A 27,045-nucleotide genomic window follows, 5' to 3' on the forward strand; every position below is an offset into this window, starting at 1 on the left:
CCTCTAAGGGAGGAGGCAAGGACACAGGAGCATCCTTATCTTGGTATTGTGTATGGGCCTGATGGGTTTGGAGTGTGTACCTGGGAACTAAAATGAGCTGCATGTTAACGAGACAAACCCCAGAGCACACTCCAGCCTGTATTTTCAGCTATGAACTGATGAATGCCTGGGCAGAGATGCCCTGGAGGGTTAGCATGGCATGGCCTCTCCTGCCCCTTGGTGCCCTGCGCCAGGGTCTGCTTTGAGAGTACTGTTCTAGGGGAGGAGTTACAAGCAGGGCAGAACATACCACGAGACACCTCAAGCAGGGATTTGCCCTCTTTTTACTCAGTTTTTGGTTTCCTTTGTCAGACAGCCAGAGCTTGCCTACAATTGGAGACTTAAAAACAACAAAACCAAACCCAAGAACCACCACCCCATGTCTGTCACAGGCTCAGGACTTGGGCACCTCTGACGCAGTGTTTTGCTGTATGGTTTGTTCTAAGCATTGAATAAATTAATTGTTGCAACACTTAATCTATGACCTACTGAATCTGTCTTACCGCAGACCTAATTTGGCTCCACGTAGAGCTCTTGAAAATAAACATTAGGAAAGATTTGTGTCCTTTTTCTTTCCTAATCCCCAAATTACCAAAAATCTGGACTGTAGTAAATCACTTAAGAATCTTGCTGAGGCTTCATGTTGGCATCTCCTAGTTTGGATATGTGAGGGCTTTATGGCACGAAGGTAAAAGAACATTTCAAAATGAAGAACAGCAGGATATTTGCTTGGGTAAGGTAACTTTCTGTTTCTACTAGTGAATGGCTCCTTTCAAATTGCATCACTGGCTCCTAGAAATAAATAATCTATTTGCCTCCCATCTGACATCACTTCCCTGGTGTTCCTGGGGCTCTGTCCCACTCAGCCCCTCTTAAGTGTGTTGACTGAAGGGGAACATGGACCAGTGCACAGATCATACACTCAGAAGACCCTCCCCAAAGGCAGCAAGTGAGGCTGGATACCTCCTCTCAGTCTGGGGGAGGAGTTCTGACAGGTATGCTCAGAGAAGAAAGGAAACTCCAGTCCAGCATGTTTTACCACAAGAATGCACTCTCCGCATTTTTGTAGCATTAACTGAGCTTGTTCGCATGCCTGGCCTTGCCTCTGTAGCCGTTCTTCCCAGAGCTGCGTTGAAGAGAAGCTGGGGGATCCTGGGCCGAAGAGAAGGAGCAGCAGTGGTACCTGGCCACCAGCAATTACCTGGGAGTTCCAGCACTGCACTTTGTAAGGCAGTTAATATACAGCTGACATGCCACTGCGGGCAAACAGTGTGGCAAACAGCTAGGGCCGGGAGGTGATATGCAAGGGAAGAGAGGAGGAGGGAGAGAAGTAGAATTGTAGAATCATGTAGGCTAGAAAACACCCTTAAGATCATTGAGTCCAGCTATAACCCTAACACTGCCAAGTCCACCACTAAACCGTGTCCTTAAGTGCCACATCTGTAAGTCTTTTTGATAACCTCCAGGGATGGTGACTCAAACCACTTCCCTGGGCAGCTGCTGCTTGATAACCCTCTTGGTGAATAAATTTTTCCCGATATCTAATCTAAACCTCTCCTGGCACAACTTGAGGCTATTTCCTCTTATTCTACCTCTTGTTACCTGGGAGAAGAGACTGACACCCACCTCGCTACACCCTCCTTTCAGGTAGTTGTAGAGAGTGATAAGGTCTCCCCTCGGCCTCCTTTTCTCCAGAATAAACAGCCCCAGTCCCTCAGCTGCTTCTCATAAGATTTGAGCTCTAGACCCTTCACTAGTAGGTGCGTGGGGAGTCCTGCGAAAGGAAGCGGAAAGGCTTGATGTACTGGAGACGTAGCGTGTGCAGGTGCCCCGTGTTCTCCTTGCTTTGCCAGCAGCACCAGCTGGAACTCAATTTGGCCCTACAGAATGTTTTGGGCTTTCTGTTAAGAAGTAGCATTGTGAAATGATGTTATGGCACTTGTCATCCTTAACATGCCTGCCATGCCTTGGCACCGTCTGTTTACAGCAGAGCATCCGGAGGCCAAGCAAAGATTCCCTTTTAAGGCAAAGAGCCACTCTGAGAATCCAAAAGAAAAAGTTTCCTTGGCATGTAGGGTACATTCTTCTTTCCTCCTCCTCTTAAATAAACTATTAGTAACTTTTAAAAACAGAACAAAAATGAAGAAGCAGGGCCAGAAATGCTGCTAAAGACATTTTATTCTGCACAGCCCCCTTAGACCTGCGCAGCAACCGAGTCCTGGAGCTAACGCAGGGCAGGAGAGGGGAAGATTGAAACTGAGCTCAGAGGGGTCTGTCAGAGACGTGGGGCTGGAGGAGTCCAAATGGAGATGGTCTTAAAAAACTTAGTCTCCTTCCCTTCCCCAGGCCCTGGAGGAATGGTCAACCACAGCAATCCATGAACAATTGTACTGTATGCTGCACTGGGATTTGGACTTGCTTTCCAATACCTTACACAGCTTCCCTTCCCATGCTGATGTTCTTTTCTTTCCCAGTCCTGAACATGTATATGTACATCTAGGATTTGTGTTCTGGGTGTGCTGTCACATGGCATTTTCAGCTGAAGATTTAGCAGTGATCTGGGTTAAAATGGGACACAGGATTGCAGAAAAATTTCCACAGAGATACTAATCTGTACGGTTTTGAAGAGGGAAATGCCAATACCATCTCTTGCTTTTTCTCAAAGGAAGGGCAACACTGCTCATGTTCCAATGAAGCTTGTTATTCCCCTTTTCTTGCGTGCTATACAAATAAATACACTGAATTACCAAGAAGTGATTTTCAAGCTGCCTAGTGCCTCTAAGCTTCCAGTCCTTGTACTTAACTGAGGAGAAAAGACTGTGGGCTGCTGGGGTAGGAAACCGGACAGCATCCAAGAGTTTGTTCCTGTCCTCTAAAAACTGGCATAACCTGCTGCTTCATTGTTCTTGGTGGGAGTTTGTCCCTAGGACTTATAAATTTTAGCTCATAAAACTGTTTCCTTCCTGCTATGAATGGGTTCAGAAGTCCCATACTTAACGCAGGACATTTATAACCAGAAATTAACTGATAACTTCTTTCCAGTAAAGTGCCACAGAAAAAACAGAAAGGTAACAAGTAAATCTGTGAGCAGCTAACCTGGTTTTCCTTACAAACCTGTAGCCTTCTGTAGATGGTGGAAATCTTCAGAATTTTTCTTCTCTGCGAAGGGGAGTACATTAGAGGGAGAGAGCTTCCATATTAAAATTTTTTACCTTCATGTGTTTTATTCCCTGTGTCCCACTCACATCGCATTTGACTCCTTACCTGAAGAAAGGCAGAGGAGAGAAGCTAAAATTAAAATATCCGTTATATCTTTAATTTTGTATTGCAAACTCTGATTCACTGGAAAATACAAAAACGTGATGAAAGTGTTCATAAAGATCGGCTTAGAAGACACTTAAAATGTTGGCTTACTGCCTCTCTAATTCTGTTTTAAGAAGCTAACCCCCATCCTCAGATTACCAAGAAAAGTAGGTTTTGGCAGGAGTACTTCAGTCTATAATACTTCATCGGTGGAAGATATTTTAAAACACAACACTTCAAAAAGAAAGGAAACAATTACAGGATGAAAATCAAAGGCCAAGACAGTTTGATACCTCCAGTAGTCCAGTAGTGTAGTTACACCTGGGTGAGGTGGAATATGATGTTGGTGACTGTAATTTTTCCACAGAAATGTTTTAGTTGGGAATGTACCATTTCAACCCCTAAATTTTCCAGATTGTGAACTATACAAATTATAAAGTAGAAGCTAGGGTACTTCAAACTAACCCCCAAAACCTCAAGTGACTTATTTTAATATCAGTTGGTAACATTTTTGTGGGCATCTTATTTTTCGTTCTTCCTTAAAATAGATTTTTCTTTTTGTGCCACTTTTGCATGCTTTGCTCTGAACTGTGGGGCTTTCACTCTCCTCTAGCCAGTACTGACTGAACACATTACAGCTGGATTGTGAACAGTCGAGACATGCTCTCTTCTAAATTTGCTGAGGATTGCTAGGATTATACCAGTTAACCTCGGGTAAGAAATAGGGTCAGTTACTTGAAAGAAAAATATTATTAATCACAGAGTAAGTGTCTTTGTTCATAATCCATGGCGATTTTCTTCCTCACAGACTTGAGGTGGCTTGTGAGTTTTGACGTTTGCAAACACAAATTTGCTATGTGAGGCCTGTTGGACCTGTTCTGTCAATTTTCAAATGGAAATCAGTGTGTTTGAGACTGATCCAGAGGGCACCAAGTGATTGGAGTTTTGCCTGCAGCTCTGCTCCTCACCACTGTAGGGTTTTTTAATAAACTATTTAACTTTCTAAGGTTACTCATATCTGGTACTAAAACCACCTTAATATGCCACATTAAAAAGAGAAAAGCCACTGATTACTTGTATTTAAAAAAAAAAAGAAAAAATAAACAGCCGCTCACCCCAAGAGTAGTTAGTTGGGTGTGAAGGGTAGGACATGGTGATTGAAGCATCACTGCTTGTCCTTGAAGAGATTTCAGTTTCAGATGCAGCATAAGAAACTGCACAGCTTGCTGGAGACAGCAAGAAATTATTATAGCTGTGCTGGTTTCCTCTGGAAGAAAGGAATCCTGAACTGGTAGAGGTAATCTAATTATCTAATTAACTTGATCAGTTTAGGGAAGTTTAGCATTTAATAAATCACTAGTATTCCCTCTGTGTGATCAACCTTGTAATAAATCATATTCTCATGACCAAAACAATTCCAAAGTGATGTGAACCACACATAGTGGACATTGTGTCCTTGATACTTCAGCTAAATGAGATTGCTTCACATGTACTTTTTTCCAAACAAACCATATCAGTTTAAACTGAAGCACATCTTTAGTATTTGTACCATGAATAAACTTTGAACCTGACAGCCAGTTTCTGCTGTGAAATGGGTATAATACTTCCCTCATATGGTTTTAAAATTGATACCTGGGTGGTGCTTTGAAGATGCTTCAAAGTGTGGGGTCTTTTTAAACCAAGAAACTACTGGGCATCTGATCAAGAAGGAAGTAAGAGAGAGAGGTTGGAGGAGGATCTTTATTAACTGAGATGGGATAAGAAAACAAGCTGGGAAATTGGCAGTTTTACTCAATCTTAACAAAGCAGTTAGACCAGGGAAAAAAATCATCCCGGCCCAATGGGCCTGTCACTTGGTAAAGTGTCTTATACATCTTTCTCTAGTGAAATCCAGGCAAACATCCAGCTGCTGTGTTTTCTCAGCTGAACACAAGGCTGAGCATGGAAGCCCTGCTAGAAGCATTAGTGAATATACTGTCTTTGGCTGGAGCCAGTTTGCTGAACCTTCTTCAAAGGTTTTACATGAGTGACCTCTCTTCTGTCATCTCCCATCGCTTTTCCCTCTCTGAAACTTATTTGCAGGTGTGACTTGGCCTGTGGCATCATATTCAGTTGAGTGCCTAAAACCAAACACACACAAACCTATCCTGGGAGTTATCTGAAGAATTAGTTTGTACTCTGGTTTGCATGTCAATAAAAACTGCTGAGTGCTGTCTCCTTGGATTCCCTAAAGATGTTTCTTCCCTTAATTAGTAGTTAAGCATCGATAGACAGGTTTCGGTCTAACCTCTTGACAGACCTTCAGCAAACTGCTGCGTAACAGCTACTCCTCCAGCTGCTTTGGAGATACAGTTGATCTGACCTGGACGTGTTAAGACACATTGAGTAGAATTCTGTTATTTTTTTAAGGCAGGCATAGGTAAACATGAATCAGGACTTTGGTTTGCTTTAGGGTGCCTATAGCAGTGTTTTGAAAGGTACTGCCCTTTCTGGAGTCTTACACGACGTTTAGTTATGTTTTCCAGTAAATAATCATCTACATGTGATGGATTTTGGTGTTTCCTGAGTAAGACTCTACTGGTCTTGTGCCTTTTCCTCTCATTGAAAGCAAGCTAACGAGCTTGTGGCTGTGTGTGCTGCTTTATGCTCACTGCTATAGTCTTCACTTAGAGGGTGTTCTGGGACATCTCAGAAATGGCTACACACAATTTTTCACATTTGTGTACTTTAAACTTAAAATGGAAAATTAAAGACATGTTGAATGTGAACAGCTCACAACAGAGGAAATAACAGATGCTTCGCTTTGCACATTTGGAATTGGTTCCAGGTAGACAGTGTTTTCTTACAAGTCTTTGAAACAAAGTGAACTTGGAGGTAGGGGAGAGCAGAAGGAAGGAAGCTAACTTCTAAACTTTACACTATTTAGTAATTCTAGTAATTGTGAATGTATGAGCTTTGGTTTATCTAGAATATGGAATTTTTATTTGTGGATTCTTAATCATATGTAATCATGTTTCTAAAATTGTCTTCTCTGTACTGCTGTATGCTCCAGCTTTGTAAGTCTGTAAAGAAAATGCTTTTGTATTGACTAGTATTGACAGTTTCCAAACTAAACCCACAGCTTTACAGCCTAGGCTGAGCATGTCTCAATTAATATGAATAGGTCTGACTTTATAACCTAAGTTCTGCCTAATTGAGGGAAGATGTGTGGTCTGGTTCAAAACTTGATGTTTTTAACACTGGATTTTTTTTTTTTAGTTTGTACTTAGAATATTTGGGGCATGTCGTGTCCCAACTGCACTGCTTGCAGGTCATGAAAATCTGCTGGTAGAGACAATTTCTGAGGTCTTGCTTTGCCTCTCAGCAGCTGCAAAAGGTTAAAAAGAAGTTTGTGCTGCACAGGGTGATTTGACATTGAGGTTTCAGTGGCGTGAATAAACCCTTTGATATCGGTGATTATGGGCATTTTGCAGTTTCAGTGATGATACCCATGAGTCAGGTTCTTTTTTAAACTGAGCCAAACCTTTGGAAAGGGGCAGAGCATGGGATCCTTCAGGAAGCTTCTGTTTGAAGTGCTCCAGTTCCAGCACAAGGCAGTTGTGGAAAGACTTACACAATCTACGGAAAAGACACAAGTGGCTGCATGTACTAATCTAACAGAGACTGACGTTTGTGTGGAAATAAGGGGGTTTGGGTTTTGTGAAAGGATGACGTTTGCATTAGCAAACTTGTGAAATATATTTAGTGATGGATTTTTGTTTCTTTTCATGAAATGGGGAGAAGATGCTGAAGTGAGAATGAGGTACTACCCGTTTCTATTTGATGGAAGATTTGCCTCAGCCTCGTATGTCTGGCTTCCTTCTGTGGTTTCCCTCCACAGCCTGGCTCTATGACAGACTGTGTTTGACCTCTTCATCTCTCTGTCCCCTCCTCCTCCTCCTCTAAGAAGACTGCTCTTAGCTGACGTGGCAGAGCCCTAACGTGGGGCCCTTGGTTTAAGTATCCTGAAGTATAGCAAAGACACAAACTCTGTTCTATCCAAACTACTTCTCACTGATAACTTTTCTCCCCAAGTGTGGTTAATGCCGTTTGTGGAACCAGTCTCTGAAGTTGAAGGTATTTTCTGCATGATTGTTACTGGAACTCTAATTTTCTTAAAAAATCAACTTATCCTTGAATGCCTGAATCCTGCCCCCCCGCCCCCCCCAAACCAAACCCAAAACCCACTAAAGCCAATCAGCTGAAAAAAGCCCTAAAGAGTATATTCTGAATAGACCATAATATTGTCTGTCAGAGGCCCAGCAGGTATGAAGGTGCTGAATGGAGCATGCCAGGCTTGGTTTCAGCAGCGTAGAAGTAAGGCAGCCTGTGCTGGGAATTAAGCAAATCAGTGGCCTGGAGTGTTTTTTACTAGCTCAAGGCCAAGTGTATAGTTTCAACTGGATTTATGCCATTGACTGTCAGGGTAAGGTAGTTTCAAGTCTTAACACGGTATTCCTGCAAAAGGAAGAGGTCAAACATGCTGCAATAAAGTCAGGTTACAGACTATCAAACAAGACTGTTGTTTTATGCTATTACTTTTTCCTTGAATATCATCTCAAGTTCTGTGAAAATCTGAAGTCTCAGGCCCAAGAATAAATTCAGTATATCTTTCATAGCTTCTTTAAATACCTTTAAAGTTCTCCTGCAGTTCTTGCTTTCATGGACTTCTCTTTCTTATCTGTAGCTTATTTTTACATGGGGAGGTTCAGATGAGATCTAGCAAATCTAAAGGTTTGAGGGCAAGAATAGCTAGATGACAACCAGGAGCTGTTGGTCTAACTGAGCAACCCTGCCCTATTAAGAGCCTTGTGCTGGGGAACACCTGACTTTGCATGTCCTAAAACATCCCTTAGTGGAGCAGCTATGAGAATTAGTCCACGTTACTTCATTAAATAAACTTGATTTATTTATTTAACTTTTATGTATGTATTTATTTAGATAAAATTAAATAAGGGACAAGTCTTGCAGGCTTCATTTGAATTGGGATGCACTGCTGTGGACAAAGGAGATGGCAGGAGATGTGCAAGAGTAGCTATGTGCTGAATTCATCTTCACATACACTGGTTTTAGTTTATTCTCGTACTGTATTTGTATTCTTTAAAAAGATGTTCTGTGTCACAGGCGTCCTCTCTCTAACCATGAAAGCTGCCTTTCTCATTAACATAGGGAAATAAAAGTGTGACCATCTTTTCCCTACCAGAGACCTCCCACAGTGCTTTCTGTACATCTGTGGTTTGTAAATATATTGTGAGGGTGTAAGTGTATATTGTGCTGCTGTCACCAAGTTTTCCTTGGTTTTTTTCCTTGATGACGGCCTTCCTGAAGTCTTAAAGTCCCCCTAGTCTTAATTTACTGGTTAGAGAGAAGTATGACAAGACTCAATGCAAGTTCAAGACAGTTTAAACAGTGGCAGCGCTGGACCAGGCTGTAGTAAGTTACGGCCTTCGTCTCTTATGGAAGGTGAATCTTGGCCTCTCCCTACTGCAGTGCTGATGATGTGGGCGATGAGTCGTTCTGAAGAGGGGTTTAATGAACTGATCAGTAAAGAGCCCAGAAAGAGAGAAATCTGAATAATCATACTTTCTTTGGGGAAGGCACTGACCCTTGAAACACCATGCGCAGGGAAGATGTGAATCCCATCCTCACAGCAAAAACCAAGCCTGCATGTATCTCAGGGGCACTGTTAAAGTGCGTTAAGAGCCAGAACAAGGTTAGTTCCCTTTGGATGGGATCTAGATGAGGTTCAACAGCAAACTGCATGCAGTCTTCTGCAAACGTGGGCTTGTCTTGGTTTTATAGATCCTTAAAAACCTCTTTAAACCAAGAAAACCTGACATTAAAAAGTCCTGGCATCTCCTCCTTATATTCCTGTGATAGTATTGCCTTACTGCACTTTGTCCCTCACCATTAAATAGATCCTCTGTCTCTGCTTAGGTGGATTTTTTAACTGTAGAAACATGGATGTACAGCTGTTTGACCATGTAGCCTAAAAGACCAAAGTGCTGACCTGCTGTCCTTCCTCAGAAGTCCTTGCTGAACCCCTGGCCTAGGAATATGGGTTGGGTCGAGAGTCTAGGCTGAGGATGTTAAAAACGGAGTGAGAGGAAAACTAGTGATTACAAGAAACACTTTAGAAATGGGAGAAACACTATAGAAATACATGCCATGGAGATAAACACATTTTATGGAATGTGGTTGTCTACTTTTATAAATCTAAATGGAAGGTTATTTCATAATGCCTTGTATTTTAAAGGATTTTCAGAAAAAAATGAACTCAGATCTTTCTGTCTCGGGTATCCTGGGAGCTGAAAAAGCAGGTGGTTTTGTAGTTATCAGTGCTTCTCGCTGGAGTCAGATGCTCACTTCTAGAAGGCTTCTGGTGTCTCAGAAAGCGTAGCGCTGGAGTAACAAGGAATGCTGTAGCTTTGCACGAGCAGTGCCAGCATGTGATGTGGAAAGAGTGTTTTTCCAGCTGAGAGCTACCTTCTTGCAGCAGTCTGCTTTTACTGTCCCTCAAGCTCCCGTTGTGCAGGTGACAGTTAAGTGTGTGATGCAGCAGACTGTTAGTGTGTTCGCATTAGGTAGCTCCTTCGGGCACAGTGCCAGCCTGCTGTCAGGGCTCCTCGGGGGCATAGAGGGAGACGGTCACTCCCCCAGGAGTTTGCAATCTAAACTGGCAAAAGGGCAACGGGGATGGAGCAGCTCGGTCTCAAGTTTCTTAACGCCATTCAAAACCTCAAATGTTATTTGAAAGAAGTGTCTGAGTTCAAATACACTGTTTAAGAAACTGTCTTTTGCTTTAATAAAAAAATATTAAGCCAAGGGGAGGGAAGGCAGGAGGAGCAGTGTTGACACAAATACAGGAGTTTGGATTCTGTAGCTGTCCATCAACAGTAAAGGTAACTTTTCTTCTTTCTTTTCAATCTCTTGCAGGAAGTCCAAGGGAAAGCCAAATGGGAAGAAGCCAGCACCGGAAGAGAAGAAACTTTACCTAGAGCCAGAATACACAAAATCCAGAATTACCGACTTCGAATTTAAGGAGCTAGTGATGTTACCACGAGAAATAGACCTCAACGAGTGGCTAGCCAGCAACAGTGAGTATTGTGATCGTACAGCTCGGAGCTTGCTGTCCCCCGAGAAGGCATTCATTTACTCTTTCTTTTTACGCTTCTCAGTGCTTAGAAAAACACTCAGTGACTATTTTTACTGCATAATGCATGTCATTATACCTTGAATAGTAATTAAGCTGTCTTACGTACAAACCAACTGTGCTTGGCACCGTGGAAGCCTTGATACGTTTCCTCCTTCCAGCTCCCTCACTGGGGCACTGAGGGCATTAAAGTTTTTGATGCTCTCTTGAGGACCATCGATTCCCTTTGACTATTTGCTAAACTGGCTGGTTCAGCATGTTTCTGACTCAAGCTATTGGTCTTCCAGAAGCATTGTTAAAATGATAGTTTATTAAGACTCGTATGTAAAGCAAGTTATGCCTAAAGCCAGAAGTTTTGAAGTCTTTTGGTTGGATTTCTTCTCCCCACTCCTTCCAAACCTTGGAATTGCTGTGAATTTAAACTGTAGTCAAGCCTGGAACTCAAGAGTTGTGACTGACTACTGTGACTGAATGCTGTATCTGTGCATCTCAGTTCTGATTTACAGTACTTTCCTGTGCCTCACCTGCCAGTCCTAACCTGCAGCTATAACCCAGACTTGTTTACATTTTCAACAGTGTGTGGTAGTAGCAAGAAATTTCTTTAAACTGCACTCTGGGTAGGTTTATAGAGACTCATTAAGAAAAAAATTAGGTGCCCCCTGAGGAGTATTAAGATGTTAAATTATCTCAGGAGAATTTTAAAAAGTAGAAGTGTGGTATTTTTCATGCTGTTTTTTTTAAAAGGACATAATGTCACGAGAACTATTAATGCTGGTTTTTTAGCCACTGTACGTTTTAAGTCTGACTTCAAAAGAACATAGCAAATTGTTTGCCTTCAGCTTATAGTATTCTACCGTAAAGGTGAGGCTGATGACGGAGACACTTTCCAGTCTTGCTGCTTAGTGAGTAATAAGAGCTGATGCATCATGGTGCTTTCATCTTAAATCAAAACAAGAGCTTTCATTCTATGTACCTCTTTGTTTTGCAGTTCATCATTAGACTCATTTAGCTAAATCGTGTTTAAATTTGTATGCGAGCTCAAGACTCTGAGGTCACTTTACTTGCTCTATTTAAATAATTGTCTGGAGGATAACCAGTGTTTTGAAAGTATTTTACTTCTGAATTTCTTTCCTTTGTGTTTATTTTTCAGCAACGACTTTCTTCCATCACATCAACTTACAGTATAGTACAATCTCAGAATTCTGTACAGGAGAGTCATGTCAGACCATGGCAGTGTGCAATACGTAAGTCAATATTTACAGTTACAAGGTTTCCATGAAGTCTTCAGAGTTGCTTGGGGAGGATCTCGGTATTGGATGGCACTGGGCAAGTGTTTTACAGCAGATCTCTGCGTAGTGAGAATGTGGCAGCTGTACATGCTCTTCTCTCCCCTCAGCAGTGAAGGGCGGTTTTTGTGGAGGACTAGAAGGACGAGAATCTTTGACTGTTCTGAGCTGGTTTTATAAGGTCAGATCAGAGAGGCCAATTACCACGTGTGTAGCTGAGGGGGAGAGGGAAGAAGAGCAAGGCAAAACTGTCCTTACTGGTAGGAGTGCTCCGATTCCATAGAAGGCCGGGGAGGATAAACGAATTGCGAAAACCTCAGAGGGTGCTTCTGATAGCTGGAATGCTGACAGAGCACCAGGCTGCTGGCAGATAACCTCTAGCCTGACGTGAGCCACTGGCCTTCTGCCCGAGCCCCTGGGCACAGAGGACACAAGTGGCAGCTTTGCAAAGAGTAAGGAAAACGTTTTGGTTTGGCACTTTCCCCCTGTAGGACTTAGTAGACTTTTCTTAACATTGACTAGCTGTCACTTATGAAAGAAGGCTTTGTAGTTTTACTGTACATGGTGAATGTAAGAAAAAGTTACCATAAACTCCTGCTCTTGATTAGCACAGTCCAACACGATGGAATATGAGATCCAGTTGAGTATGAATAAGCCTGTTGTGTTGTGGGTTTTTTTTTCTCCAGCACATGTGTTGATAGTCCTTTTCTTCCCTCCTCTTGCATTTCCTGGGATTAATTTAGTTGAGATGGATTTTAAAACAGAAGACTGAGCAGTTAATGTTATAGTACATCAAACAAACATCCCGGGGAATGTACGCAACAGAACCAGAGCTCTATATTGTATCTCTGACAATAATTACATAGTGCTTAGAAAGGAATCCTTGCTTAATGTACTGGGCTATCTTGTGCACTTGAAATTAATATCAGGGGCTTTCTTTGAGAGTGCTCTGAAGAATGCAAAGTGTACGGAGGATATTTTTGCATGTAGAAGTTGGAAAGATAACTGTCAGTAGAGAATTAAAGGCCACGCTAAGGACTTTGAAAGCAGGCTGGAACAGAAAGTAATAAATCTCTGCTGGACCCAGATTTTATCAAAAGGAGACAGCATGTCTCTAAATGAGAAATAGTGATCAGTAAGATGAGTATTTTGTTGACTCTTGCTCCGAAGCCTTCTCATGTTTTAATTCCTGATGCAGCACTGGCTGTCCAAAGGACTGAGTTTAACTGTTTATCCACTTGGCTGATGGGAAATAGTGGCTAAAAGGAGGTGGTGGTAGGGAACCGCTCCGTTCTGCTCTAGCGAGTCTTAAAGAAGAGTTCTCTGTAAGCCATTTGTGCTGCAGAATAAAGAAAGGAAGTGCCTGTAGGCGGCTCCAGCTGTAGCCTGTATTTTTAGTGGTGAGGGCTGATAGCGGAATGTTCCTATCCTTTGTTTTGGAAAACTGAAAAATTGCGCTATTTGGGAATAACAGGAAGCATGTCTACACTTGGGTGAAGCACTTGAAACGGTTTGTGTTTAGCTAAATCATAACAACTTAAGTATCTTCCTGTACTTGGGGGCAGATGAGTGATTCATGTTTGCAAACTGTAGGCTGCATATTTCATTCTCTGATGAAGCGTGCGGGTCTGTGAAAAACCACAGAGGTGAGATCACCGAGCTACACACCTCAGTACAGCTCAGCTTTGAAGGTCCCGTTCATAATCGTGTTCTCCAGATATCTCTAATGACAGTTCTGGATAATCCTTATCTTTATATTCTGCCTCTCCTAGCTCTTCCCTTTTGGAAGAGATATGCCTAAATGGAACATGGAGAACTGCCTCGAAGATGCTCATTTGTTCATATCCAGTTGTGACCATGACAAAACTGTATGTTGCTTCCCCACTCCATTCCCTCCTGCTTTTTTTTTTTAGTCTTACCCTAACAAAGTAAGGTAAGGACATGCTTATTGTGTTGCAGAAGCACCGAGTGATATGATTTATTGTGCCTCTGACCTGTCTCTAGTATATAGAGTACCACCTAAACATTAGAGGATGTTGCTGATTAACCTGACAGGCACTCCAGGTTTGACCTTCTGTGGCTGTGATCTGTTCGGGTACTCTGGAATAAAATAGCATCAACCTCTATTAGATTGCCATGGAATCACAGTACCTTACGATAAGGGTGCAGTTTGCCATTTTTTTCAGTGCTGATTTCAGTATGAAGGTCAGCATTTTGATCCTCTCTTGTGTTTTCCCTGCCCGGTTCTCCAAGGTGTGTTTTGGATCACACCATTCTGGTCATACCTAAGGAAGGCTTTTTGTATTTATGGTTGAGATGCTGAAGTAACTATTGAGAACAGGTTGCCTGTCAAGTTACTTTGCATTCAAATGCACTGCAAATACTCAATCCCAAGTTGAGAGGATTTGCTGGCAAAATAAACACCAGTTGCAGTTAAATATTTGAGGTAAAGTTTTGACATCTCAGAGAAGCTCCAGCCAACTGACAAACTGCAGACAGATGCAGCTTTCAGCCCTCTGTCAGATATATGAGATAGCACAGCCATCTGCAGACAATAAGGAAGAGAATTTCTGCTTGGGGTCACTAAGAGACATCTGACAAAAACTTAGTCTCCTTGTAGAACAGATGGAAGCATTTGCTGGCAAGGTGGGATAATGCCAAGAGAAATAACAGAATGACCAGTTATCTTCAAAATTTAATGAGGGTGGCATGAAGGTAACTTTGGGGATTACTTAATTTTGTTCATTAATATGTTTACCATTTGCTGTAAAGCAGGTACTATATTTTTAACACAGTATTTACTATTTAGATTTAGTATGCTTTATAGCTTATTGTTACACAAACTAGCTTTAAAGCACCATGAGCTGTAAACTGCTTTTCTAGCGGACATTTGGGCAAAACTTCTCAAAGTGCTGAAGTGAGGGAAGTAACTGAGAGCCTGTCCAAGTGCTGTAACTTCTGTTCTGCCTCGGCTTCTGTGTCAACACAAACCCAGAACGTTTTAGAGGAAAAGGGATAAAATATGTATGTATATTAAGATGCAGCACTGTGACTTCGTAGGTGTTATCCTTTATTATTTGCATCATAGGCTTTTCTCTGTTAAACCAATAGTCATTTCTCCCTGGGATTTAGAACGGAGCTGCAAATTTTACGTAGGAAATAATCAAAATCTGTATCGTGTGAGCACTTTTTGAAAAGTGCCTTTGAAGTGTCATCTTCTTGTCCTTTCTGCTTCCTGCCTGTTGCCTAATTCAGGACCGTGCTGTCCGGGTGCCAGGGCTGGAATGCAGTCAGGCTTCTGTGCCCCAGCGAGCCCTTCGCTGGCCCCCGCCGGCTTCCTGTCTTCTTAGGGGAGATAACCCGACCAGGTGGGAGATCTCTTCCTCCAAGACCTGTCAAGACTCTGTTCACAGCACTTGGAACATGAGGAAGACACATGATTCTAATCAACAGGACAATCCTTGTAGTTATCCCTTTACTTTTAATGATTCTTCTTTTAAATTCCTAATTTGCATAATTAGCCTAATTTTCAAGAAAAGGCAAAAAGGGTATGCAGTGGGATGTTACAGCAGATTTATTCACTTGTATTTTCATGTAAGTGAACTTGTACAGTTGCCAAACTGTTTCTTTTAACTAAAATCCAATTATTCAGATTCATTTTTGAGCCTAAGGGCAACTCTAAGCTATGCTTTCTATATTGCAGTTGAGGATTTCTGCAGCATGAGAAAACTGCCGAGGTACAGACAGCCCAGCCTGCTTCTGCTTTTGGCAACAGGCATTGTCCTAAGACCCAAAATAAGTCTGAATTGCCTAGAACTGTCTTGCTCCAGCTTACTGCAGGACTAACCAAATGAGGTGGCTTGTGTTTGTGCACTATGTTATGTAATTCCTTATATGTGGATTGTACAAAGGAAATACGCAGTGATGAAGAACACAGTCTGCCTAAGGGCCCAAATGCTAGTTCTGATGCCCGACATAGCTCTACAAAGAGCTTTTAACTCCTGCTGTTTTCATCCACTTGCTCACCTTTTCATGCCCTTTTGCAGTCAATCCCGATTTCTCTAGTAAACATCAGAGTGACCAAGCACCACGTGCTGAAAATGAGCCGAAAGAAAAATTCTAAACCTTAAGTGTCTGCAGAACTTGCCTTTCCTCTCTTAAAGTTTGAACTGCTCTACTTATTTCTGCAGCCTCTTCTTGTTTTTATATGCCTTGGGGCATGAACAGCATCGTTAGTGTCTTCACCTCACTGCCCTCAGGTCCCTGAAGAATCTTTCAGGGCAATGAAAACATTGTAAATCACAACTTTTCAGTTGCTACTTAACATTTTTCTTTAGTTGCTTCAGGACTGTTCTGCTGGTCAGTATACATAAAACTTGACTTTCCAGGTGGTATGTAGAGATCCTTCCAGTTCAATGGAGTCTAGTCCTAGTAGGCACAGGAAAAACATTTAATCTTTATCTTCCATGAAAAAAAAAGGTAAAAAAGTGCAAAGGTGGCTAAACATCACACTGAAATGATGTTTTGTCTAGGGCTACAGTGAGGCTTTTTCAGTGATTTGTGTGAGGAGTGACAGATAACAGATCGTTAGCCAACAGATGGGCAAAAAATGGTACCCTGGCTTTAGGGGCTCGAGTTGGGTGAGGTGTCTTTCTAGCCAAGTTCTGCTGCTCAAACCACTTCTGACCTTGCTTCCAAAGGCAGCCAGCAAACCCCACTTATGCTGTGTCCTGGGGAGACCAATACAGTGGATTTCTTATCAGTCCTGTAAGGATATAGGACTGTGCCTGGAGCTTAGACTGAAGGAAGAGTTCAGGAACTGGAACTTGAGACACCTCTAATGTGACATAGGCCAAAAAAAAAGAGGTGTTTTGTCAGATTCCTTTATCTGTAAAACATTTCTCACTGTGTGTGTGTAATGCAATGGATAGCTGCTCCTGTTAAGTTAGAGGTTCTTTAATTAACCATGACTTAAAGAAAAAAAAAAAAAGAAACAAACTTTCAGTGCTTTCGTAGCCTGGTCAGGTGCGGGCTGGCTGCAGCTAATCAAGGTGGTCATGGCTGATTGAATTATGGTTGCTTTTGAAGAGCCAGACAATGTGCTAATGTTCCTTAAGATCCAACAGGATTATTCACCGGTGGCAGAGTCAAATGTGAATTCAGATGTTTTGGGCACGCTGGTAGGGATGTGCAGAAGGGTCCTGAAAACTTTCCTCAGGTTGGATTTCGGAACAGGATTTGTAGCACTTAAAAAGGCTGCCAGTACTTCAGAGCACCAGCTTGGAAAGCCTGGTGTTTTGGAGCCACCTTCTGTCTGTTTAATAATACTACAAGACTAATTTATGTTTTGTGATGCTAAGCATCAGAAGATCACCAGTTTATCACTGTGCAATGTTGTTGCCCTTTAAAAATAGTTCTATAATGCTTTCCTGTAGAGTTCTATAGATGGTACGTAAACCCTTAGTCTGTCAGGGATAGAGAGTTATCACTGCCTCAGTAGAGCTCCTCTGCTTGGAGACTTGTCAGCAGGCTTTCTGTGCTTGGTACTGCCTGCACTCTTGACTGAATTGAAACAGAGAAACAAAACTGGCTAACAGAAATTCAAGGTTTTTGATGTAGAAAGATACCCTGAAGTGAATCTCTTCTGTAGCAGCTGTGATGTATTTTGGTAATGCTGCAGCTGTTGTTTTATATTATTTAGACACTAACCTCTTAGAGGAGTTGAGCTGAGGAGCCAAGGTGTAACGTGGTGACACTGTCAATTCTCTCCACAGACAGTACTACTGGTATGATGAGCGGGGAAAGAAGATCAAGTGCACTGCTCCTCAGTATGTTGACTTTGTCATGAGCTCAGTGCAGAAGCTAGTGACAGATGAGGACGTCTTTCCAACAAAATACGGTAGGTCTGCTTTCACACAGCTGCTTCTGTGGCTCTTTGCAGATGCCATAAGGTGAAAGCTGGCATTCAGCGTATGTATTAATACCAGACAGCTTTCTCACTTGGTTTTTCTGATGTTTTTGTTACGGGAGATTTTAAAGTTGGTTCATTCTTGCAGTAAGAAGGACTTGCACTGTTGGCATATGAACTGGGGTGAAAGTCTCAATCCTGTGCCCTTGGCTTGTATTTCCTCATCGGTACAACTTTTTCTTCAAGCATTTTAAGATTTTCCTAGCCTGTATTCAGAGAGGATAAAAATTTGTCAGCATGTGGGTGTTCAATACAGCCTGCTGCTAGTAAAATTTAATCTTGATGATGTTTTACTATTTCCTTTAGAGCTCCGACACATTAAGGGGGAAATAAATTGGATTGCCAGGAATGTGGCTTGTTTTCCTTGCCCAACGAGGCCTTATCTCACAGATTGTTTGCAGTCTCCCTTCCCTTTCAAAGATTAAATAAGACTGTGATTTTTGAGAACTGAAAAGCAATAGGAAAGTAATTTTAACTCAGATTTGTATCCTGACAAGATTGCTACACATGATGCCTTTGGTTAAGGGGAAGAAAATAGAGATGTGCAGTTATTGTAGGTGGGCGTAACCAGGACTAAAATCAGCTGGCTCCTTCAGCCACTTCAACAGAAAATTGGGGAAGTAGGACATTACAATCTAGGAAACGTTAAGCCAGTAGCCTTTGCTTACAAGCATCTTGATCTGGAAAGAGGCAGTGCCTTGTAAGCCAGCTGCAGTTGACTTTTTTTTTTTTTTTTTTAAAAATATGCTTGTTCAAGAGCAATGAGGGCATTTCATGGAAGTGCTTTGTCCATGTGGCCAAGGTGTACTTTACACCAGTAACATACTTTGTACTGTGCATCACGCACAGGACAGCAGGATGGTGCTTCTGCTTGCCTCTGTTTCAGTGTTACCCAAGCAGCTGTTGAATAATTGTCTTTTACTATGCAGGCCCAGCACTGCTCCAGCAAGCACAATTTCACCTGCACCTGATAAAAGGCACCCAGTATTTCCTTCTGTTTCTTTTCCCATTTGATAGAATTTCAAAAATGAAACGAGGGAAGTAGTTACATACATAGTCAGACTGCTGCAGACTACCAAGGCCCATGTACCTTAGCTTCCGTTTCAGGGTCTGTGAATTGGTCTCCCAAGCATTATGTACTTCCAGGGGAAAAATCTGCCAGCCCTGGACAAACTAGACAAGGACTCTCATTGTTTTTACAGGCAGTAACAAAAAAATGTTGTGGCTTTAAAGAACGATTACACTTGCTTCCTGATTTTTGAACCGTTAGGGTTTAAAACATAACTTCAAATGAAAATGCTTAAAACCTCCTCAGATTCTTCCCCTGAATTCCTGTAAAAAGAAGGTAAGAGGGTGATAACAGGGCCCACAGGTTGTGTGGTGCATAAGGTGGGCTAGTTGCTCTTACCCACAGCTCAGCCCAAGCAGATGCTGCAGAGGGGCTGAAGGTCAGCAGCTGGAGCTATCACGGTGTTTCTCCATCTTCCTTTCAGGCAAGGAATTCCCCAACTCCTTTGAGTCCCTAGTGAAGAAGATCTGCAAGTACCTGTTCCACGTGCTGGCCCATATCTACTCCTCACACTTTAAGGAGACTTTGGCACTGGAGCTGCACGGACATTTAAACACACTCTACACACACTTTATCCTATTCATCAGGGAGTTCAACCTCGTGGACCCTAAAGAGACCACCATCATGGACGACCTCACAGAGGTCCTCTGCAGCAGCAGCGGGAGCAGCAGTAACGGGAGCGGCAATGGGAGCAGCAACAGCGCAGGAGCACAGAACCACGTGAAAGAGAGATGAGCCCTCCTGCAGGATCAAAACTAACATTAAAAACAATATTATATATTCTGTGTGTATGTGTATGTATATGTTCAGATATACATACAGACATATACAGCAATGAAAGCTGAAAGAAATTATGCTGCCACCACAGGACGTGTAGTCGTACGGGACTGTATGGAGCTTTGATTTAATGCGCCACCTGGCGAGAAGTTGCACCAATTTTATTTTATTTTCTGTCCACTCCTCCTTTTACCTATTCAGATGGATGATGAGTGCTGTTTTTAGAGAAGAGCCAAGCTTGAGAGTGGGGCCACTCTTGGTTTTTTTTTTTGGTTGGGTTTTTTTTTTGTTTGTTTGTTTGTTTTTTTGTTTTTCTTTCTTTGGTCTTGAGTGCAAGCCCTTTGTCTTTCTAGGATGGTGGTCCTGCCATTTAAAAAATATCTATTATATTATAAGAAGTGACTTTTACTTTGAAGTGGCTTAAAATGCAGGTTTGTTTGGGTTTTTTTGGGGGGGGGTGGGGGTGGTTTTTTGGTTTGGTTTTACATAGACTGCCCCTTACCCTGCCAAAAACTCCCCAGTTGAGTGCATCTTGCCCTTTGTTAGCTTGGAATGGGAAGAAACTCCTGGCTTGACTAGAGTAGCAACTAGGGGCTTGCTACGTGTTGAAATTGGGCATGATTCTCCAGTTGTCCCATCTACCTGGTCACAACATGTGAACGTGCAAGAGGATCCACAAGCCTTTCTGCTTATTGCTCCTACAACATATATACTCTTTTCTCTGCTCCCCCGCCTCCTCTTTTCCCAGGCACACCTCTACAAACAAAAGAGTAAGATCACTGGAGTCCCAAACCCATGTGCAAGAGCCACCACCATTTGCTTCCCATCGAACAGAGGCCCGGGGAGGGGGGAGAAGGGTACATTGAGTCAGTCACCGCCTGTGCTAGAAAGATGGCTGTTGGCATAAAATTATATTGTTGGCTTATTTTAGTTCATCTGTTCTATAATAATAAAAACAAATCTATCAGCCACAAGCTTTGTTTTTGTGTTTGCAGCGTCAAAAAATCAGTGGAATCTACCCATGCAGCTTCCCTTTCACCACTGAATGCTGTTGGCCCTGCTGTCAGCCAGCTTTATAAATAATTGTCTTCCACCTGTAATCTTACATTTTATAATCTATTCCTTGCTCTTTCTGGTACTGCTAGGAATCTCCTCCCCAGGTAATCTGAAGATAAATGCTCCAAAGATAAGCAATACTTGGAGAGTTTCCTGTTTATAGGTAAAGTCTGCAAATGCAGTGGGCTGCTGGATATTTTGTGGCAAATATTGTATTGCAGTATCTGTGGATGCAGTATTGTATCAGTATTGTATCTGGACAGTGATACTACTCTCCTTCACATTTCTACTGAATTCTTACAGTCAGCATTTCCAGTTGGGAAAATGCCAAATTTTGCTTCCAATTGTGCTTCTATCAAACCTGTGGCAGCTTCTGAGCATTGTTTGTTACTGGTCCTGAGGTATATACATCATTAATGACTGAGCTGGCACAAATCCTAGAAGGTTTTCCTGAATGAGGTCTGTAATCATAGTAAAAGTCAGTAGAGAGAAGGAAAGGAGTGCAAGTGAAAAAAAAAAAAAGGAAAAACACAAGCAAGTGAGGGGAAAGAAAAGCATGAGCAAGAAAGAAGGGGAAAAAGAAAAAGCACAAAGGAGAAAAAAAAGCTTGTGAAGAAGTGCTCAAGAGCAACAACAGATGAAAGGAAGAAAAATGTGCAAGTGAGAAAAAGAGCAAGAAGTCATAAAATTCAGAAAAAAGAGCAAAAAGGGCACGCACACAGGAGAAGTGGAGGAGTGAGAGAGAGAAAACAACCTCAAACTTTGTGAGCCCAGACTTGACCTGTGGTGTCTGTTTCCAGACTGTGGCTGCCTTGAGAACCTGCAGGCAAATGTGCTGGAGTCCCACTGACCTGCTCCTCTGGGTGCTGTTAGCACAGGCTGCTCGAGAGCTCCTTCCCACCACGTCCTGCCTCCATCCACGCTGATGCCAGCCTGTCCATTTACAGCTCCCTACGGCAATGTCTGAAGGGAAAACCAGAGGCCAGGAGCAGTGGCTGGAGCAACGCCCATTGTGCTACTTGCAATGAGAACATCCAGTAGAGCTCGAGGTAAGAAAGAGCAAGAACAACTCAAAGCCAAGTATTTCTGGTAATTTTTTATCTACCTGTAAAAATGCATCTGCAGTCTTAATTCTAAAAGGCCATTTAGAAATGATACACATTTGGGAAAGGTTTGACTTGTTCAAGGGGCAGTTCCACCCTCTCTGGAAGGACTGACTTAGCTACAAGCCTTGCGTTTCAGATCCCAGCACAGTGATACCTGTATCAAATGCCTCAGCTTCCCCTAGGAGAAGTGACGGACCCCCGGAGGGAGTCTGGGAACCCACGTGTTGGTGCAAAGCAGCAAACCCTTAATTCAGCTACCAGGAGAATAGTCAAGTACCACGTTACCGCTAGAAGAGCTGTTGTTCATGGCAGCTGTCCCGAGTTTACTCTGCAGAGATTTGCTATTCCTGAAAGAATAGACGCTTCATCTAGCAGGGTAATTTTTTTATATTTTACAAGCAGTTAACAAGAATACAAATAATGAATCCTATTTTAGTGTGGCCTATCTTGTTGGGTTTAGCAGTGGGAATAAGGAAAACACTGAAATAGTGCCAACACTAATGTTCTTCTTGTCAGGAGTAGATGTTACTGTAAAGCTCAGCCTCAAGGTGGCCAAACATATTTCAGAGATTAGTGAGTTACGCTGTAGTAACATTAGATACAGAAGTGCCACTAAATCTTCAAACTGCTTGGCTGATGCTGCTGAAGTCTGTCAGTGACTTTCTGTGCTTGCAACGTGACCCTGACTACCCACACCGTAAGCACGGGGTCTGAATCCCCCTGTATCTCCAAGACAGGCTTAGGTCTTCAAACACTGAGGAAATTGTCATATTGGCTGCTTTAAATGTGTTTTGTAAATTGTTTGAAGTGCTGTCAGAGCAACAGAGGCTCCTTAATTACGTTACATTCAACCCCCCTTGCCCTAAAGGTCATGATGTACCATACTATTGTTTAAGGGTTGCTAAAAAAATAAAAACCACAAAACACCCCAGAAAAATAACCAAACACTGCTAGAAGACACCTTTTGAACTACCTACACCCCCACCCACTCCCCCTGCCCCACCTTTTGCAGGCCTTGCCTTGTCAAACTCAGCTTTGCATCTGCTGTTGCAGAACCCCTAACCAAGGTTAAGGCCTAAAACCACGGCACTGAGCACAAGCTGTCAGAGGGCTGAAGTCTTTCCCTTCAGACCAACAGTAGTTACACATATGCCTTGTAGGATTGTGTTCCTGACAGTTGGTGCTCTGGACACACGAGTGATGTGATGAAGAGCTGAGGTTGCATAAATTTATAGCAATGGGGTGAAATATTATAGCAAGCTGAAACTTTTTTTCCCCCCGTTTTGTCATGATCAGTCAGTCTTTGAGACTGCAGTGTCCTTAGGAAATCCAAGCATAAGCACCTCTAAATAAAAACAAGAGGAAAATAATTTCTTCATACATGCCATCTGGAATAAATACCAGCAGCAGGTAAGCGAGCAGCACGGTCAGCAGCTTGTGCCCATTCCATGGGCTACCTCTGGCCATTGGGGGGAGCAGGAGGCAGGAACAGTGCCACCAAGTCTTGTGCAGAGAACAGCCACCTTTAGCTTCGACCTCAAGGCAAGGAAGCTGTGTAGCCATCACAGGAGCAGCTTCAGCCCAACCCTAAGAAAGGTCCTGCAGTGGCAAGCTGTAAATTGAGTCGGGCATCTTCTACTTCAGCAAAATCAGAGCTACGCCCTTCTTTGAAGTCTGAGATCCCACAGAGCACACTCATTTTATATATGAGTAACAACCTTTTAACCAAGAGTTTTAAGAAAATCAGCCTTGCTTCTTATGCAACACTGTTCTGACAAGAAGACCTGAGGAGGGAGAAAGATGTGTTCCAGCTCCCTTCCTGGAGTTCTGGCCAAACATGCACATATCAAGGTGCTTCTGGACACGATCAGGGGCTAAAGGTGGATGCTGTCAGGTAACAATTAGCTCCTGCACATTAGCAGATGATGAAAAGACTCACAGAAACAAGCAAAGCCATAAAAGAACACAGCGCTTGCTAAGTATGCTGACCTCATACAGAGCCATGCTTCATCAAACAAGCCCTCACTCACATCTGGCCTACAACTTGTCCCAGCCAATCCTTAGCTCACCATTTCAGCTGTTAACAGAAAAACTCAAATCCAGAAATACTCTTCCATAATCAAAACTGAGGACAGAGGAATAGGTGGCTGTTTTATTCTGTTCAAACCTACTAAACCAACAAATGAAACTAATGTTTGTGTCTGTAGCACAAATGGCAACACCAGACAGTTTACATCTAGTTCTAATGCCTGGGTGCTGGCAGAGTGCAGCATGGCCAAGTTATCCACGCTGCTGTTGCAACACTAGTGCCCAAGCACAAGCTCAGTACCTGAAGGATTTAAAGACAGATCTGGTATCTTTACATGATATAGCTGTATGCAGTACAGACAAACCCCAATATTCCCAATGGAACTGATGATACAAAGTGAGAAAAACACCAAACAGCTGGCAAAAACCCCTCAGTGTGCTAATGGGGTCTCCATTCTTTTCATGGACAGAAGAACTGTTCTGGTTGTGACAGCTGACATGAACAATAAGACTTTTCAAAGCTAGGTTCACATGTGATGCAGAGAAAACAGAAATTGTGGCCAAGCACTGGGATGAGAAAACATTCAGAGAGCTTTGTCTATCCAAATAAAAAAAGAACTAGCCACACTTATCTATGTGTCATCATCTGCTAATTCTTTTCATTACAGCTAAAAAAGAGGCATTAAAATAGTGTGATGCTTTCCCACACACCAGCGCAGATAGTTAACATTCTCTCACACAGTGGTGCAGGGTCCCTTATGTAAAACTCCTCCTTTTAACGGTCTCCAGGATAACTCAAAAGGAAAGGTTCAAAGCGCCTGGGCTAGCCAGCCTTTCCACTCAGTGGAGAGCAACCCTCTGCAACACCAGCTCAGATACAGAAAGGTCAAATGGCATCTCACAAAGGACTTCAGCTCCTGTGAAACCCCTGCTTCAACCTGACATCAGTAAGGCTTAGAAGACACCTGCCCCGAAGCAAGTACTGCCCTCAAGGACTGCAAAAGGAACCGAAAACGGAAAACAAACTGGTCCTTGGCACCAGTCACTCATTTAACTACCACCCTGAACCAACAAACTGGTGGGGGCTCCCCCAGAAGGGCTTCAATGCCGCTGTACGAGGAAGGTGAATCCTCTGTCTGGTAAAGGAAAGGAAGGCTGCACATCCAGCACCACGTACTCATTAGACCCCGTAAGGCCACACAGCGGTTACAGAGGAGTCCTGTTCTGCTGCTTTCTGCATGGACTGAATTCCTTTAGGAAAGACTTACACTTGAAAGCTCTGTTTCTGAGCAGATGGGATGTCCTAAATAACTCCCCCCCCCCCCCCCCCCCCCCCCCTCCTTAGTTGCACTTGACCAAGCATCAAACACAAAAACCTGACTTCCATAGGATTCATTCCCAACATCACCTCAAGGAATACTCTGTCTGTTCCCAAGCTCAAAGCTTACAGACTAGTTTGGGTAGAAGAGCTAACTCTCTCATTTAAAGTCTAGTAGACAATGAAATAGCTATTAATACAGAAATTCATCCCAATTCTCTGTGTGGCCACCCTGTTTAGTTTTATTGCAAGCTAATGCTAGAGTCTTTACTGTTTCTGGCGCAGAGAGGCAGATAGTACATCTGGTTTTGGATGACTAAACATAAGGGATAATTTTACTTTGCAAGGTGGAAATACATTGATTTTTAAAGTCTTCTATAATGAATTTGGGGACACTGGTGTTCAGTCAGCCAGAACACTTACGTCTGCCTATTAAAAGAATTTACTTTTATGAATAAGAACCCTGTGCTTGGCTCCACTTAAAAAGGAAAATCCAGACCAGAACTGGAAACTGACATTGAAAATCTGAGATTTTTACAGTGACCTGAAATCTATATAAAACCTCTAACAGGAAGAACTCTGTGTCCTTTGCAGCCAGGTTTACTGACACTCAACAATTTAGGAAGGTTAATTTGAATCCTTGCGGCTATAAAACCTGTCTCAGCAGGAGTGAATATGAGAAGCAGAAGACAAATTGTACCCAAAGACCAACTGTACCCACTGCAGCAGAACTGTAAAAACTTTAAGAATATTTTCAAGAGACCACAAAAAATAAATGTCTTTTGAATAATCTTACCAGTTTAAAAACTGCTTTAAACTGGCTTAAATGAAATCTACAGAACAGAGGCTGTGCTGTGATCAGAGAGTCACAGTCTCAGCACACAGTCAGAACTGCAGCCTGGACAGGTAGTTCTGACCAAATCTTGAAATGAGATGTGCACCAAGCTCTCACTATTATTCATCAGTGTCAATTCATCCATCGTTATTACCAGTGACCCTCATGGTCTGCAGAACAGCAAAGAACCTGTACTTCCTTGAATTTGCACCTATTGACCCAAAAGGTTTGTGCCAGAGTCCCTCGTTTCACTCCCAGGAGGGTGACGTTAGGAAGCAGATAGCAGGGAGGTAGTCGTGCACTGCAAACCAACAGCTGTCAGCATCCTGCTGCCAAACAGGGCTCACAGCTCAAAGCCAAGACGCTTGGGAAGAATCTGATGAGATCTATAGGCAAAAGAAAGCAGACACACAATTCCCAGGCGGACAGGTAAAGCTCCTTTCCAGGTGAGATTTTCAACTACAGAGCCACTGCTTGACTTCAGGGCTTAAGCCAGCTCAGTTCAGGCTCACCCAAAGCTCACTGGGGCACCAGAAGGCTGCACAGCCCAGCCCCTTGTGACTGCAAGAAACTCTGTGATGGATGTTCAGCACAGAGATACAGGGCGTGGTTGTATCCCACGCTCCCAGCCACAAACTCCCCACTGCGCGCTGTGATGAAGGTCAAAAGCCACACTTAGGACATGCTGCAGGGAAGAACAGGACAGGGAATGGTCTGGACCTGCCCTGCTCCAAACCAAGCAGAGCTGAGTCTGACCCTCCTTGCTGAGCTGGGCTACCCGGCAAAGGCAGCCGTGCTGCCTTGTGTGTGCAGAGAAGGCAGCTCAAGCGGAGCCACTGAAGAGGGAATGTGCATTTGGCAGACCTTCACGGGAACACGGCCCGAGGTAGGCTGTAACTCACGGTCTCACTGATCTGTTCGTGTTTAGGGGGCAAATCAGGAGTGCCAGGAACCTGTGGGTGTCGTTAGGACTGGACAGGACCCGAGCGCTGGTTCTGTGGACACCCTTCAGTGCCTGCCTGAGAGCTGGTTCAACATCTTCACAAACTTGGCCCTGCCCCACGGATG

The 27,045-nt window shown here is 43.0% G+C and overlaps 1 protein-coding gene across 4 annotated transcripts in view; it reads left to right on the forward strand.

Annotated features, from left to right (window-relative positions):
- The window catches only part of MOB2 (MOB kinase activator 2), a 114,768-nt gene extending 94,160 nt beyond the window's left edge, over window positions 1–20,608 (forward strand). For all 4 annotated transcript variants that reach the window (XM_074884383.1, XM_074884382.1, XM_074884384.1 and 1 more), the window contains exons 2-5: window positions 10,318–10,478; window positions 11,685–11,778; window positions 17,595–17,719; window positions 19,282–20,608. In XM_074884383.1, coding sequence (XP_074740484.1) covers window positions 10,318–10,478; window positions 11,685–11,778; window positions 17,595–17,719; window positions 19,282–19,592 — 691 coding nt within the window. In that variant the 3' untranslated portion in view covers window positions 19,593–20,608. The remainder of the gene's footprint in view (window positions 1–10,317; window positions 10,479–11,684; window positions 11,779–17,594; window positions 17,720–19,281) is intronic.
- Window positions 20,609–27,045: the final 6,437 nt, after the last annotated feature.

Source organism: Strix uralensis, chromosome 15 (assembly GCF_047716275.1).
Source record: "Strix uralensis isolate ZFMK-TIS-50842 chromosome 15, bStrUra1, whole genome shotgun sequence".
Taxonomy (NCBI): Eukaryota; Metazoa; Chordata; class Aves; order Strigiformes; family Strigidae; genus Strix; species Strix uralensis.